The following is a 16,903-nucleotide window of genomic DNA, read 5'->3' on the forward strand; positions in this document are numbered from 1 at the left end:
TGTTGTGTATATTGTGGATTTATATCGTGGACTGTTATGTAGACTGTTGTGTGCACTGTTATGTATGCCATGTATGTGCACTGTGGACTGTTGTGTATACTTTGTATTCATACTGTGAACTATTATGTGGACTGTTATGTATGCCATGTGTGTGCACTGTGGACTATTATGTAGACTGTGTGTGGACTATTATGTGGACTGTGGACTGTGTGTGGACTGTTGTGTATACTGTGGACTATTATGTGGACTGTTGTGTATATTGTGGATTTATACCGTGGACTGTTATGTAGACTGTTGTGTGCACTGTTATGTATGCGCACTGTGGACTGTTGTGTATACTTTGTATTCATACTGTGGACTGTTGTATGCACTGTTATGTATGCCATGTATGTGGACTGTTGTGTGCACTGTGGACTATTATGTAGACTGTGTGTGGACTATTATGTGGACTGTTGTGTATACTGTGGACTATTATGTGGACTGTTGTGTATATTGTGGATTTATACCGTGGACTGTTATGTATGCCATGTATGTGCACTGTGGACTGTTGTGTATACTTTGTATTCATACTGTGGACTGTTGTATGCACTGTTATGTATGCCATGTATGTGCACTGTTGTGTATACTTTGTATTCATACTGTGGACTATTATGTGCACTGTGGACTGTTATTTATATTGTGGAGTTATACTGTGGACTGTTATGTATACTTTGTATTCATACTGTGAACTATTATGTCGGCTGTTGTGTGCACTATTATGCCATGTACGTGCACTGTGGACTGTTGTGTATACTTTGTATTCATACTGTGGACTATTATGTGGACTGTGTGTACCGTGGATTCATATTGTGGACTGTTATGTATATACCTTGTATTAATACCGTGGACTGTTATGTATATTGTGGATTTATACCGTGGACTGTTATGTGCACTGTTGTGTATACTTTGTATTCATACTGTGGACTATTATGTGCACTGTGGACTGTTATTTATATTGTGGAGTTATACTGTGGACTGTTATGTATACTTTGTATTCATACTGTGAACTATTATGTCGGCTGTTGTGTGCACTATTATGCCATGTACGTGCACTGTGGACTGTTGTGTATACTTTGTATTCATACTGTGGACTATTATGTGGACTGTGTGTACCGTGGATTCATATTGTGGACTGTTATGTATATACCTTGTATTAATACCGTGGACTGTTATGTATATTGTGGATTTATACCGTGGACTGTTATGTGCACTGTTGTGTATACTTTGTATTCATACTGTGGACTATTATGTGGACTGTGTGGACTGTTATGTATATTGTATGTGGACTGTTATGTATACCCTGTATGTGGATTTATACCGTGGACTGTTATGTATATATCTTGTATTCATACTGTGAACTATTATGTGGACTGTTGTGTGCACTTTTATGTATGTGGACTGTTGTGTATACTTTGTATTCATACTGTGGACTATTATGTATATTGTATGTGGACTGTTATGTATACCCTGTATGTGGATTTATACCGTGGACTGTTATGTATATACCTTGTATTCATACTGTGGACTGTTATGTATATTGTGGAGTTATACCGTGGACTGTTGTGTATACTTTGTATTCATACTGTGGACTATTATGTGGACTGTGTGTACTGTGGATTCATATTGTGGACTGTTATGTATATACCTTGTATTCATACTGTGGACTGTTGTGTGCACGGTTATGTGTACCGTGTCTGTGCACTGTGGACTCTTGTGTATACCGTGGACTGTTATGTATATTGTGGATTGATACCGTGGACTGTTATTTTTATATATATATATATATATATATATATATATACTCTTTGTATTCATACTGTGGACTATTATGTGGACTGTATGTATTCTGTGGGCTGTTGTGTATACGATGTATGTGCACTTCGGATTGATACGTATACCGTGGACTGTTTTGTATACCGTGGATTTTTACTGTGGTCTGTGTGTATGCTGTATACTATGTACTGTGGTCTGTGTACTCTATTCTGTGTATTCGGTGTACGTACTGTGGTCTGTGTATGCGGCATTTGTACTGGGTACTCGTTCTGTGGTCTGTGTATTTCACGCTGCAGGTCGTACTTTCGTCGCCGGCTTCCAGAGGGTCCGTGTCTTGGCCGCCGGCCTCCAGTGGGTTCCAGAGAGTTCTAGCCTTGGCCGCTGGCTTCCAGAGGTTTCTAGCCGCCTTCGCCGCCGGCTTCCATTGGGTTCCAGAGAGTCCGATCATTGGCCGCCGGCTTCCATTGGGTTCCAGAGAGTCCGATCATTGGCCGCCGGCTTCCAGAGGGTTCCAGCCGCCCTTGCCGCCAGCTTCCAGTGGGTTCCAGCCGCCCTTGCTGCCAGCTTCCATTGGGTTCCAGCCCCCTTCACCGCCGGCTTCCAGAGGGTCCAAGCCTTCGCCGTCGGCCTCCAGTGGGTTCCAGCTGCCTTCACCGCCGGCTCCCAGAGAGTCTGAGCCTTGGCTGCCGACCTCTAGAGGGTTCCAGCCGCCTTTCGCTGCCGGCTTCCAGAGGGTTCTAGCCACCTTCGCCGCCGGCTTCAGAGGGTCCGAGCCTTCGCCGCCGGCGGTCCGTGCCTTTGCCGGGGGCTTCCAGATGGTCAAAGCCTTCGCTATTATTTCTGTTTTTTATTTCCTTTTATAGGAAAACCACACCTAATTAAGTTTGCAATCATGCTCAATCACCAATAAAGAATTTAATTGAAACTGAAATACTGGACTATGAATCTGACGGATCATCTATGGTGGGTTCGTTTCCCCACACTGGCAACAGTCTCTTCAGGATAGCCACAGTCAGCCAATCCTTCTTTTCATATCCTGTGGACTGTATACGTATACTGTGTATGTGGACTGTGTGTATACAGTTTATATATATACAAAGAGTGCTGTGGGTGGGACATTTAGGGAGACTTTATAGGTATATATCATTGCTTGTGTGTGTGTGTGTGTGTGTGTGTGTGTGTGTGTGTGTGTGTGTGTGTGTGTGTGTGTGTGTGTGTGTGTGTGTGTGTGTGTGTGTGTGTGTGTGACATCAGTGACATCAGTGACCATCTGCCAGTTTTTACAGTGTATGGCAATGACTACAAGACTAATCTACCTTAATATTACTCAGTCTGTATCTGACCCAACACATGAAAAGGGACACACACTGGACCTCATATTGTCATTCGGTCTGGAGTTAAATGTCATTGAGATTGTTGACACACACATCTCCGACCACTTTGCTGTTTTATTCAATATCACACTGCCTCATCCCCCGGTTAAATTGTGCGCCACGGTGCTCCGTGTGGCTCCCTTTAGGTGCAAACGCTCTAAGCGAGTAGGAGAGCCTTGGCTTAATGACACCACTCGCACGTTAAGACGCACATGCAGACCTGCTGAGAGAAAGTGGAAAAAAGATCATCTACAAGTTTCCATAGAAATATTAAATGAGTGTCTGATCAAATATCAAAATGCTGTCAATTTGCTAAAAGTCAGTTTCTATCCAATCTTGTGTCAGCTAACAACCATAAGCCTCAGTTTCTCTTTAGTACTTTGAATAATATTTTGAACCCCTGTGATCACAGTGCTATTATTCCTTCATCCAAACTGTGTGAAGATTTCTTGAATTTCTTTATTGATAAAATTTCTGTTATTAGGTCCTCTCTTTTGCCGTCTGCATCAGATCCTGCTGTCCCTCCTATATGCCCTGCTGTCTTTGAGAATTTTGAGCAAGTCTCCCTCCCATCTTTAACTGATATTGTACAGCACCTCAGGCCTTTCTATTGTCCTCTTGACAGCATCCCCCCCCGCCTTTTTAAGGAGGTTTTCCATATCATTGGCCCTCGTGTTATGGACCTGATGAATTTATCTTTGATGACCGGCTGTGTTCCAGCTGCTTTAAAACATGCTGTGGTCCAGCCCCTCATCAAAAAGCATAACCTTGACCAAACAGTTTTATCAAACTTTAGGGCCCATCTCCAAGCTTCCTTTTCTTTCTAAGGTCTTGGAGAAGGTGGTATATGAACAGCTTCAGTCTTTTATTGATCAAAATGGTATCTCAGAGAAGTTCCAGTCTGGGTTTAAGTCACGCCACAGCACAGAAACAGCGCTTTTAAAAATGTTTAATGACCTTCTTTTGACAGCTGACTGGTAACTCTGCTGTCCTGGTCCTTTTAGATCTGACAGCTGCCTTTGACACAGTGGATCATAAAATTCTTCTGTCACGTTTGAACACCTGTGTGGGCATTAGGGGCACTGTTTTTAAGTGGTTTCAGTCCTACCTCTCAGACCGGAGCTTCTCTGTTCAGCTTGGCCAGCATTTTTCAGCCACTTCCCCTCTAAGTTGTGGAGTGCCCCAAGGTTCTGTTTTGGACCCACTCCTTTTCTCGATATATATGTTGCCTCTGGGATCCATATTTAGAAATTACAACATCTCTTTTCATTGTTTTGCCAATGATGTACAAATCTATTTACCCCTAAAGATAAATGGGCGAGCCTCTGTTCAGACTCTACTAGACTGCCTTAAAGATATCCAAACTTGGATGGAAGTTAATTTTCTGTCTTTAAACAAAAACAAAACTGAAATCATTTTATTTGGTCAACAAAATCTGCTTGATGGATGTGACGGCGCCATTGGCTCCCTTAAGTTTTACTGTCATTCTTTTGCAAGGAACCTTGGTGTTATTTTAGAGAGTGACTTTAGGCAAGCAGATATCCTCCATAGTCAAAACAAGCTTCTTCCAACTAAGGCTGTTGGCAAAAGCAAATGTTTATCTCCCAAAAAATGTATTTGAGGGATTAATTCACACCTTTATTACATCACGTTTAGATTATTGTAATTCCTTGTTTGTTGGCCTTGACCAGAAAGCACTGCGCCGCTTGCAGGTTGTTCAAAATGCGGCTGCCCGCCTGCTGACTGGAAGGAAAAAACGCGAGCGCATTACTCCTGTCCTTGCATCTTTGCACTGGCTGCCTATTAATTTTAGGATTCAGTTTAAAATTTTATTAATTGCTTTTAAATGTATGAATGGTCTGGCACCACCTTATTTATCTGAGCTTTTACAGTTGCACACCACTGCTAGGGCACTTAGGTGCTCCTGGCAGTACCCAGGTCCGGACTCTCCACTCGTGGAGACAGAGCCTTCTCAGTCGCGGCTCCTAAGCTGTGGAACAGCCTACCTCTCCATGTTAGAGCTGCACAGTCTGTTGAACATTTTAAAACACTCCTAAAAACGTATCTTTTCTCCTTGGCGTTCACTCCCAGCTAAGCAAGCAATCTTGGCTCTCTCTTTTTCTTTCTCTCTCTCTCTCTTTTTTACTCCTTTTTTATTCTCTCTTTTTAATCTAAATTTGTTTTAAATTGACTACTATCCCTTGTGTTGTTTTAATTATTTGTTGTAGTGTTTGTGATTAACTTTGTTGTGCTTTTGCAATTGTACAGCACTTTGGTCAACTGAGGTTGTTTTAAATGTGCTTTATAAATAAATTGTGACTTGTCTTGTGACTTGACTTGACAATAAAACTGTGTACAGGAGAGTGAGAACAGAAGTATTGATAACGGCATTCAAAAATGACCTAATGGTGCAAAACTGGGATATTGTATACAATAGCAATAATATAAATAGTGCATATGATGAATTCTTAAAAATATTTAAAACACTATGATAAAAATTAATAGGAAACTAAAATATGCTGATCATCCTTGGATCACAAAGGGTTTGCAGAATGCCTGCAAAAAGAGAAATATACTGTACAGAGAAAGTATGAGACAGAGAATCAAGGAGGCAGAAAAAAAATATAATATTAGTTAACTTGTTTTTATATTTTTTATAAGAGCTCGGAAAGAATAGTATACAAACTATTAGATGATAAGAATAACATTAAAGGTATATGGAACATACTGAAGACCGTAATAAAAAATAGCTCTAAACAATTAAGTTATCCTAAGTATTTTATTATCAATAACACTGAAAAGTACGATATGAATGAAGTAGTTAACAGCTTTAATAAATGTTTTGTTAGTGTTGGACCTGACCTAGCAGAACAAATCTTGACCCAGTGCAGGTGGTGGGAGACAGCAGGATGATGGCCAAGCTATCATCGCTGCTGGTGAAGGAGTCCCACCCCCTACAGGCCACTATCACAGCACTGGTCAGCTCCTTCAGTGACAGGCTGATACACCCCAAGTGTGTGAAGGAGAGGTATCGCAGGTCCTTCCTTCCTGCTGATGTCAGAGTCTACAACCAGCACTGCTCCCAGTAGACCTCACTGTGCACTGTGCAATAAAAAACTCTGCACATATCCACACACTTTCTGTTTTGCACAAATTGGACAATTTTTAATATCCATATTTATTATTTATTGTTTGTAAATAAAAATACCAACTGTTTAAACTTACACTGTCCATATTATAAATAATAAATACTATGTCATATTGTAAATACCAATTTCATATTGTAGATATTATGTATATACCAGTTAAATTCTATTTCTTATGTCTTATTATATTGTTTATTTTTTACTTTTATTACTGTTTAAGTGTGATACTGTCCTTTGGCTGCTGTGACAAAGAAATTTCCCCATTTGCGGGACAAATAAAGGAATTCTGATTCTGATTCTGATTCTGAAATCCCAGATCCAGACATTTCCAGACAAAATGACAATAGCAAAGATCATACCTCTGTACAAAACTGGGAACAAACACCAATTCACAAACTACAGACCTGTGTCATTACTATAGATTCTCTTAAATTCTAGAAAAACATTTCAATAACCGACTGGACAGTTTCATAAATAACACAAATTACTCACTAAAAGTCAATATGGATTTAGATCGAACAGAGCAACATCACTGGCATTAATCGATTCAGTTGAGGAACTAACAAATTCAATAGACCAAAAAGAGTATACAGTTGAGATATTCATAGACCTAAAAAAAAAAAAGCTTTTGACACAATAAACCATGATATATTATTCAAGAAACTAGAACGGTATGGAACGGTATGGACATTCCCTGAGGGGACGCTCAGGGAATGTCCAAACATAGACCAGTTTTTTTAAAAAAATAAGGAGATGATTTTTACAAGGTACAGAAATGAGGCAGGTGTTTGATAATCAATAGGGGTATATTGTTTTTAAGTATTTCAGTGTTATTATTTATTAAAAGGGGGTGGAATAAAATAAGTTTATCCTTCCTCCCATTCCTTTTCGGATATGTAAACAGAATTTATAGTTTTCAGTTTATGTTTACTTTGTACATGATAATTTTGGTTTTTACATGTTCGAAATAAACTATCTATCTACACGGTACACTGTGGTCTGTGTGTGTATGCTGTGTACTGTATACTGTGCTCTCGTTCTGTGGTCTGTCCACTCGAACTGTGGTCTGTGTATTTCGTGCTGCGTGCTTGGTGCTGTGGTCCGTGCCTTCAAACGTAAATAAGTGTACATCATGCATGGTGTTACGGCCCCGCATGTGTGTGTATGTTATGTCTTTTTTTTTGGTCTCCCTCTCCTGCTCAGTCGCTCCCCGGCCCCGGATCAGGCTCCTCCGTTCTCCCCGGTTTCAATTCATATTCGTACAGCTGCCATTCCGTCAAATTAATATCCGAGTAATTATAATGTAAACTAACGTCAGTTCAAGAGATTATACTTAGCCTAGCCAAATGTTTAACGACCTGTATTTTGGTTGATTTTTGTATTGTTTTAACTTCAATCAAGGGACAACTGACGAAACCGCGGCTCTCATAAAATGGAGAGCCGCTAACGAAGCCCTCTTCACCAGATGGAGGAATTCGTCTAAAACCGGATGGGAGTGAGTAAGCTTTTTATGTGTTTTTATACGAGGAGCAGTGGTCCGGTGGTGTGTTTGTTTGTGCCAGACTTCACAGCCTCTTAAAATAGTTTGATGCAACCTAAATGAATAAAAGAAAAATATAGTATAAAGCTAAACTAAATGTTTATAATACTACAAATCAAATAAGTAGTGTGAATTGTAACCTGGTGAACAAAAATGACTTAAAGTGCCACAAAGTACAAGTGAAGGGCAACAGCAATAGTACAGGTGTAGTTATCAACCTAAGTGATATACTAGTTTGTACTAACAATATTAACTATATATTATCAATATAACTATTGATGAAGTATTTGTATTTACACAGACATTCACTATATAATATGATTGCACTTACATGAATGCAAGGAAGAGAATAGTGATTCTCTATTCTCTTCCTTGCATGCATGTAAGTGCATTCAGTAGTCTCTGTCAGCTTGTGTGTTAGTCACTGTAATATCTTTGTTAACGTGTTCTCAATGTGTAATAATATGTTTAAGTTGTCCTTTTTTGTGTGAATGTGTGTGCTTTATCCAGAGTCTTTGTGAGAGACAGTGCTGTGCCTGTCACCCCCAAACAGGCGCAAAAGAAGTGGAATAACCTGAAAGAAAAGTACAAGGTACCACCATTCTACTTTTCAGTAAACAAGTTGGACATGGCAACATTCATTCAGTGAATTTTTATTTTTTTAGGAGCTTAGGGACCCACCAACGGGGAAAGGGGTGGAGGCAGGAGGGGTGACAGCTGCCACCTGGCCATGGTATGGTCAGATGGATGCCGCACTCCAGGGGCAGCACTCCATTAGTCCGCCCCTGGTAGTTGCGGCCAATCTGACCCCCGCTACAGGTGGTGTTGTCACCCTCCCGTCCTCTGCCCCTCCCAGAGAAGGGGAAAAGCCACCAGGTCCCAAGAGGGCCAGGGCCAGTGGGCAGCTGATGGACTTTCTGAGAGAGCAGGCAGAAAAAGAGGAAGAGAGGGAGAAGAGGGCAGAGGCGAGGGAAGAAGAGAGGGAGAGGGCAGCAAGTCAGAGAGCTGACAAGTATTTGTCTCTCTTTGAGAGGCTTGTGGAGAAAATGTAAATAGTGTATATACGTAGTAGTTGTAGGTAATTTTTAAATGTAGTTCTTTGTTGTTGTTTTATTGTTATTCTGTCAATTAAATAGTGTGAGTATTGAGTTGTGAATGAAGTGGTCTCAAAGAAATTCGAAACGCAACTGGACTTGGTTATCTGTCAGTTATTTGCCAGTTCATGTTCGCATCTGACCAGGCTGAGACTGGTCCTCGGACCTTGGACCAGTCTCAGCCTGGTCAGCGAACATGAACTGATGAAGCCTCTTGGATGAGAGGTAAAACGTCTTCCTAGACAAATCGAGGCACCAAGGCTTGTAACGGTGGTCACAACAAACGCTTCTGAAACTGAAATCTGATTGGGAGGTTGACTTTACTTACAGGTGTTTTTTCAAACCATTGTTATATGTTTAACTATACACATAATATAATCATTTTTAATTGAGATAAACTATACAATCATTTTTAATTAATCAACAAAACAATATTTACAATTAACCATTGTTATATGTTTAACTAACTGTTATATGTTTAATTAATCAACAAAACAATATTTACAATTAACCATTGTTATATGTTTAATTAATCAGCAAAACAATATTTACAATTAACATTAATTAAAATTACAATAATTATTGAACTGATTATGAATTTGGGGTTTTTCTTTAGTAATCATGCTCCCTCAGAAATGCCGGGAGCTCTTGAGGGGCAGACTCTTCGGCAGCAAGTCTGCCTCTGAGATTGACTCCCGACAGCTCCTGACCTTGGGCAGCATTCCCCCCAGCTTCCTCATCCTCCCAGTCATCCTCCTCTGCCTCCTCCTCTTCCTGGATGTCACCAGCTAACAGGCAAAGGTTGTGGAGGATGCAGCATGCTCCAACAACCTTGGGGGCGAACAGAGCCCGGATCTCCAAAGCCCGGAGGAAGATGGCTCTCCAGCGGGTTTTGAGCAACCCGAAGGTGCGCTCAATAATGTTGCGGGCCTTGGCGTGATGCCTGTTGAAACGGGCCTCAACTTGGCCTGTTGATTAAAATACAGGTAATGTAGAATACATCCAGGAATTCAAATTCAAAGTAACAACTGTAATAAATAATTTATTCTCTCACCTGCTACAGGTTGACGGTAGGGAGTCATGAGGGCCACCGGATGCTGCAGGCAAGGGTACCCCCCGTCTCACAGGAGGAAGAAGCCAGCTGGTGAGTAGAGGGACTGTTTGTACATAGGAGACCTCTGGAGGACAAGGGCATCGTGGACTGACCCCGTGTTGCCGATGTAAACATCCAAAAATGCAAAAATCCCCTGTTGCTCTTCTTCTGCTCCGCAGGTGGGACAAGCCGGATGTGGCATCCATCTATGGCTCCAACTGCACGCCGGAAAAGCCTCATGCCCAGCCAGCCGAGCAAAACCTGCTCCCACCTCCTCCATCTCCTCAGGCTTGGGGAAATGGATAGCCTTGTGGAGGATGCCCATCATGGCCTCCAAATATGTCTGCCGTGACCCTGTAGGAAGTGCCACATGCCAGCCAGTAAAGAGAGACAGCCACCTCAATTTCGTGGCTCCAGCCATGTGGCTTTAGCCGGGGCAACATCTGGACCAACAGATTGATGGTCTCCCTTGACAGCCTGAAGGCTGGTTTGAGGTCAGCCTCCTCAGAGAAGAAGGCGCAGAGGATGGGCACAGTGTTGTTAACTTGTGCATACATTCGAGGAGAATGATCCTGTAGTAAAATAAAAAATATTTTTTAATTAGTAAAACTATGAAATAATATTTGAATTTATTTATTTATTTATTACTTTATGAAATAATATTTGAATGTATTTATTTATTTATTAATGACTTGCTTTTAACTATCAACTATGAATATTTGAATAGACTGATGAATTTAAACACATGCTGTAAAAATGTATTTATAGTTCTCTCATGAAACTTAATGTATGTTTTGTGTTCTATACAAATGAGCTTCACTTGATTCATTACACAAGACTTATCAGACTTGTATCAGATATCAGAAATAAAGAAATTATACAACTTAATATGCTCCTCTATTTCACCTGTAATTGTTGGGTCCCCCCATGATTTCACCAGTAGGTGGTGCTAGGTATCACATATCAAGTATAGTAGCATAGTAGGAAATGTATGAATGAAAGGGGTGGGTCTATAGCGTTACTATTACTAAACAGTTTGGGGCGGACCCTGTTAATCCTGTTTCATACATTAATATTTATAATAATACTTCTAAACCGTACCATATTTATTTTGTTAACTTTAATATGAATGGAAAACCAAGTGCTCCCGAAGAAAAGATAACTTACGAATCCAGCAAAGGCTAGGATAGCGCGAGGTCTCTCCAGACTCCTCCTCCTCATCCTGGCTCTCCTCCGCTGAAGACGCCCCCTCAGCTCAGCAGCTTCCTCCTCAGCCTCCCAGTAAAGAATACCGACCGCGACAGCTAGCAACACTTGCCGGTCCATATTTAACGGTGGTAATACTCTACTAACTACACAATCCACAAATCCACAATGGCGATCATCTACAAACAACAGCCTTTTCGCGGGGTTTTTTTCCCGCTGTTGGCTCGTGAGATTGAGAAGCACTTAAAAATAAAATAAATAACATACTTATGTACAACGAATGAAGGTTGTTGCTGCTTTATGTACGTGTGTATTTATTTATTTACATGTCACATACACAGGAGAGAGAGAGAGAGAGAGAGAGAGAGAGAGAGAGCACTTGTTTTGGATGATAACGCCCAGCTGTTTAATCAGTGCAGGCTGCATCTGGCACCACAAGAACGCATCGTCTCAAAACTGAAAACGGAGCATTCTGTATTCTTGTGATCTCCGGAGTTCATTCTTCGGAGAACGACTAGCAAGAACATTCTCCTCAAGAACACAAGTCCGTTCTTTGCATTCTTGGTATTGAGAAACGCTCATAGTCTGTTAGAAAAGAATGTTACAACAAAACTGTTAATAATGAAGTACACTGCTCTTAGTATCTGCTACTAGGGATGTACATTTTAAACAATTTCTTTAATTGATACTTTGCTGATTATCAATTAATCATTAATAATATATGAAATATGTTTAAAGTGTTTTCCATAAAACAATGTTCATAAGTGTTGTGCTCACAACACACGAGGCACCATAATGTAGTGCTTCATGCAACAGTAATAGGGAGTTTGGGGTTAAATTTGGCTATCAATAATAATTAATGATTATCAGGGATAATTATAAATTATGATTACTAATCCAATTTACATTAGATCACCTCGGGGCACCACCCTTGAAGAAGGGGAAAAAAAGCCAATTCACCAAATCAGTCTCAGAAAAGGTACTAAACTGTTTGTAACTCTGATTAATAATTAACTTAATAACTACAACCAATTACCATAACAGCTAGTAATGGTTGAAGGATTTTGGAGCTCTTGACAAAGTAGAGGTTGGCAACAATCACTCTTGTACAATATTAAATAGACAACATGTGGGTTCAAAAGTCTTTTATTTACAAAGATGAAACACACTAACTTCCATGTACTATATACAGGTTTGTGTGTGTATGTGTGTGTGTGTGTGTGTGTGTGTGTGTGTGAGAGTGTGTGTCTGGCAGAACAAAGAAACAATGGTGGTCACTGATATCACATGTGGGTGGGATATGCTCCAGGCTCAAGGAGTGTGTGTGAGTGTGTGTGTGTGTGTGTGTGTGTGTGTGTGTGTGTGTGACGGGATGCCAGGTAGCCATAGAAGATGGTTAGTTGCATGCAAAGACCCTGAGTCTGTGTGAAGCATCAATCGACTAATGTAGAATTAGCCGTCTAGGAAAGCAAACTACCAATAACCTGACCTGAGATTACAATAACACTCACAGTGGACACACATAAATTGAACACACATGCATTACATCAATCAGAGTTTAAAGTCCTGTGCTTAGCCGTGCTATGCTATGCTATCTAAGCCCAGTTCAATGTTACCAGTCTTTGAAGAAAAGGTGTTGGTGGTTGCAGGAGAACGTTGGGATTCCAATGAATGCTGTTCTTGCTGTGCAAGGACCGATGAAAGTCAGCAGAGGAGGAAAAGGTTCGCTCCTGTCCTTTGCGAGGGTAGCAGCTCAGTGCTAACCTGCTTGGTGTTCCTCAGATGGTGAAGTTAGCTGGCAAGCTTTGTGTCGCAGCTGCTGGTGCTAACTGATCAGGAATACTGGCAGGACCTCGTGCCGCTGCAGTGAGGAGAAGTTCTTTGGGCCTGCTGCAAATGAAGCTTGCAGCTCTCCGCAGCTGTTAAGCCCGGAAGAAGAGATCTTGAGGGCAGGCAGCCCGGTGGGGGGGAGATGGAGAGGAGCCCTTGAGGATAAGAAGTCAAAGGAGTGGAGAGGCTTGAGGAGAAGAGAGAGAACAAAGGAAGGCGCTGGAGTTTTGACTCTCTGATCAGAGGGGGGTTTGTCACCCTGACCAATAGTAGCTCAAAGCTAAATATTGCACCTAGGTGTGAAGAATGGGGAATTCTGGGTTCAGAGTTCAGTTCAGAGTCCATTTTGAAATCCACAATGAATGACTTCATCTGTGGGTCCCAACATAAGGCTACATTATGAGTTAAAGGAACAGACAAGGTATACACCAAGTTACATGAAAAATAAACTAAATACGACAAAAAATTCTTAACGGTGTTTCGATCAGTGATTGATAATCAGCATCCCTATCTGCTATCCTACCGCTCAATATCCCTTGCTAGCCTACTGTATGTTGGTAAGGTAATTGTTTGTGTATCAACTTTAGCATGTAACCACCTTCTCAAATAGCTCTTACATTGTCAGTTGTAAATTCAAAGCTGGGAGTTTTTCATTATCCAAATCAAGGGTCTGCGGACAGACGGTGTCCTTGACTGTATCTTGAGGGAAATTGTGATTTGTGTATTTTGAACACATCTATTAAGGCAATCATCAGACTGTTAATGAAATTTCTTGTCACGATCCTGTGATTTTAGTTTTATTGTGTGTTTTTGTTTTTTAAACCATATTTATTTACTGTGAATTACCTTCACAGCCCACCAGGGGCCACAGCCTGCTGCTGCCCACACTTCGGGAATCACTGTACAATGGGATAGAGGGGTAACTACAGTGTCGTACTCAGAAGCATAGGACAACTGACCAGGCTGCTGTATTTGACTCACTAGTAGTGACAACGGCACAACATACCTGGAATATATCAAACTTAGAAAAGTATCAGTAAAATATCTTTATTTACTTTTAGCTAGCGCTAATTTCAAAAATTATTTTGGTCACTACTATTATATTATATTATATTATATTATTTAGACTATTATAATTTATCGAAATGGTCCCCCAAAACTATGAAAATTAAACATTCATTCACAGATATTTTCCTTTGAATCCCAGCGTTAGATTTACTAAATCCTCTTACTAATGATAGCAAAGTCAGCTGGGATGCAGATGTTCGAGCTGCGGATAGCATTATGGCTCCGCACTGTCTTTACTGGGCGTCTGCATCACCTGCAATGAAGGAAGATTGATTAGTAAAATTGAACAGGATACATTGCATAATGCAGATACAAAATAGAAATGCCCCGTACCTGAATCCTGGGGAAGGATGATTGGAACCGAGATGGAGGGACGGTTGAACTGTGCCTCGGCAAGCGCCAGCTGTCTCCGGTGCAGCTCCAACCTCTCCTGCTTTATCCGGACCATCTCTTCCTGCAGGGCAGTTTGTCCTTTCGAGTCGGCCCTCTATCCCCCGCAGCACCACCAGCTTCTCCACCAGCATCTCGCTGCAGGCGCAGGTCGTTATTGTGGGCTGCCCTGTTAAGCCTCCCCGCATGCAGACAGCAGGCCCTGCTGGTTGGCGCGCAGGGACAGGGCACTGTTGTGGGGGGTCGTCCTCTCCTGGGGGCGGGCACACCCCTGCTCCGCTCCCGGATGGCTCCTCTTCATCCTCACTTTCTGAGAGCCCCTCGTCCCCCTGAACATCGATGCCCCCACTAATGCATTCAGAGGCCGTCTTCTCGATGATGGAGAGGACTTTCACGCAGGCCACATGGGCTGGAGGGGGAGATCTTTTCGGCTATGGTCTGCCAAACACTGCTCTTCACTGTGATGTTCTTTTTGCCCCTTGTTCCCCCGAATAAAACATCACAGTGCTGCCAGACCTCGTCCACTAAGATGCCCATCTCCTCCGCGGTAAACGACGGTGCCCGCTTGTTTCTTTTGCTGCCAGTTTCTTCCATTCTCACATGTGTGTGGCTATATCCACGGGGGTATATATGCGCTAATGGGCTTGATTACTACTTGGATACACCTGTTGGCACACACACACAAACGCCCCCCCCCCCCCACACACACACACACACACACACACACGATACATGCGTAACCTAATTGCACTGTGTGGGGGGACCACGGGGCGCTGTGTGTGACTTTTGTGCTGTTAAAGAGGTGGGTGATCAATTTGCCTGGCATCGATTGATTCAGTTTCAGCACCACTGCGGTGGACAGCTCCCACTAAGAGCTTCTTTTGCTTGATCTTAAGGTTCTCCTAAGAAGGCAGTTCAGAACGCGTCTGGGAAACACCCGTGTATTAGCGCTCCTTCTTAGCCGAACCCTTCTTAAGAGCCTTGTAGCATCCCCGGCTAAATGATGGTCGAACTCTCAAACTTATGGTTCACAATGATTTACTCCTTGGACCATATTCAATGTAAACACACCGTAAGAGCTATGAAAGAAGAAAACAAAATACAGTTACCTTTAAATGAAATTACTTTTAACTGCTTTTATCCCATAAACAATCATGTAAGTTGACTCTCCTTTTATCTATTTTAATAAACTCATTGTAGACTCACAGGTTTTACTCCATGAATTTAAATATATATTTTAACTGCTACGATTGATGTAACAATCATGAAGGAAAATTCACATTTTAACTGAAGGACAACCTCCCACAGAGTGAAATATAAAACAATATTTAACATGAAATTAGCATTTTTAACCGTTCGTTTCTAACTCAATAAACAGTTTTTAACCTTAGCAGACCTCACATAAAACAGACAAAATACATCCTGTTGCATTAATAAATCAACCTACGAGTTAGCTTATAGCTTCATCTCATTTCCAATACAGACCGACACGACAGCTTGGCCGTTGCTAATAGTAGCTACCGTTAACCACAACACGTTCTATACATGAAAATATCCACGGCAACCAAACTCGAGCCGGACATAAATATGGCATGAAAAGGTAACAAAACAAACCTTGTGCCCCTTATTAGCCAGGTGCTAGGGCGTTTCATGTGAGTTAGGCACACTTTAGCATTGAAGACAAACTCTTAGCCTTGCAGACACACTTTTCCTACTGCAGGTAAAGTCCGAAGCACCGGATGTGTACGAGGCCTCGGCGAGACGCTTTCAAAATAAAAGCACTGAATGTAACGTCTGCTTAATATATAAAAAATAAAAGCCTGGCTTTAAAGAATGTTAATAAGTAAACATAAAAACACATTTATAGAAATACTATGCTCATATTAAAGGTCATTTACAAGCCTTCTTAAGTCCTTAAGAATTATGGTATCTGGGAAACGCGGCCAATATCTGTGTGGCTACAACAAAATACGCAGATATGAGTTTTGAGCTCAGTGCACATCTTTAGGTGGCATTAAAGAAAAAAAGAAGCAATTTTTAGGGTCTATTGGGGTGCAGTTTACTGTGGAGTGTGCACCTCATAATTTTTTGTCCAGTAAGTAAGTGTATACTTTACATTAAAAAAAATTAAATTACTGTGGTACATTAAAAAAATGCTGAGGATGAGTCAGTGGGTGTAAAGGCTGGGTGCTTCAATTGTTTTGAAAAATGTTCGAGAACAATGGCCATTGGACTGACAGTACCCTGATGCTTTGTTGTTTGTGATCTTTGTCTTCGTGATCAAGAACAGCTGTCTATGGTTTCAGATTATATACAGCAACACTCAAAGCAATCCCAGTAGTACAAGTGCA

General features: G+C 41.3%; 1 protein-coding gene and 1 long non-coding RNA gene across 3 annotated transcripts; both read right to left on the reverse strand.

The window, feature by feature from the left end:
* Positions 1–9,572: 9,572 nt before the first annotated feature.
* Positions 9,573–10,426, reverse strand: LOC311253686 (uncharacterized protein). The gene is made up of 2 exons (XM_084384184.1): positions 10,020–10,426; positions 9,573–9,933 (listed from the first exon to the last, which is right to left on the reverse strand). The coding sequence occupies exons 1-2, from the start codon at positions 10,045–10,047 to the stop codon at positions 9,578–9,580; spliced, it is 384 nt and encodes a 127-aa protein (XP_084240310.1). The 5' UTR covers positions 10,048–10,426; the 3' UTR covers positions 9,573–9,577.
* A 2,216-nt stretch (positions 10,427–12,642) lies between these two features.
* On the reverse strand, positions 12,643–15,246 carry LOC311253681. 2 transcript variants are annotated; one of them, XR_014621796.1, is made up of 3 exons: positions 14,496–15,246; positions 14,327–14,415; positions 12,643–13,281 (listed from the first exon to the last, which is right to left on the reverse strand). It is a non-coding gene; the product is annotated as an uncharacterized lncRNA (long non-coding RNA). The 2 variants fall into 2 exon arrangements; XR_014621797.1 differs by having other exon boundaries at positions 12,644–13,249.
* Positions 15,247–16,903: the final 1,657 nt, after the last annotated feature.

This window comes from Pagrus pagrus (genome assembly GCF_965226575.1).
Source record: "Pagrus pagrus genome assembly, contig: HAP1_SCAFFOLD_32, whole genome shotgun sequence".
NCBI classification, from domain to species: domain Eukaryota; kingdom Metazoa; phylum Chordata; class Actinopteri; order Spariformes; family Sparidae; genus Pagrus; species Pagrus pagrus.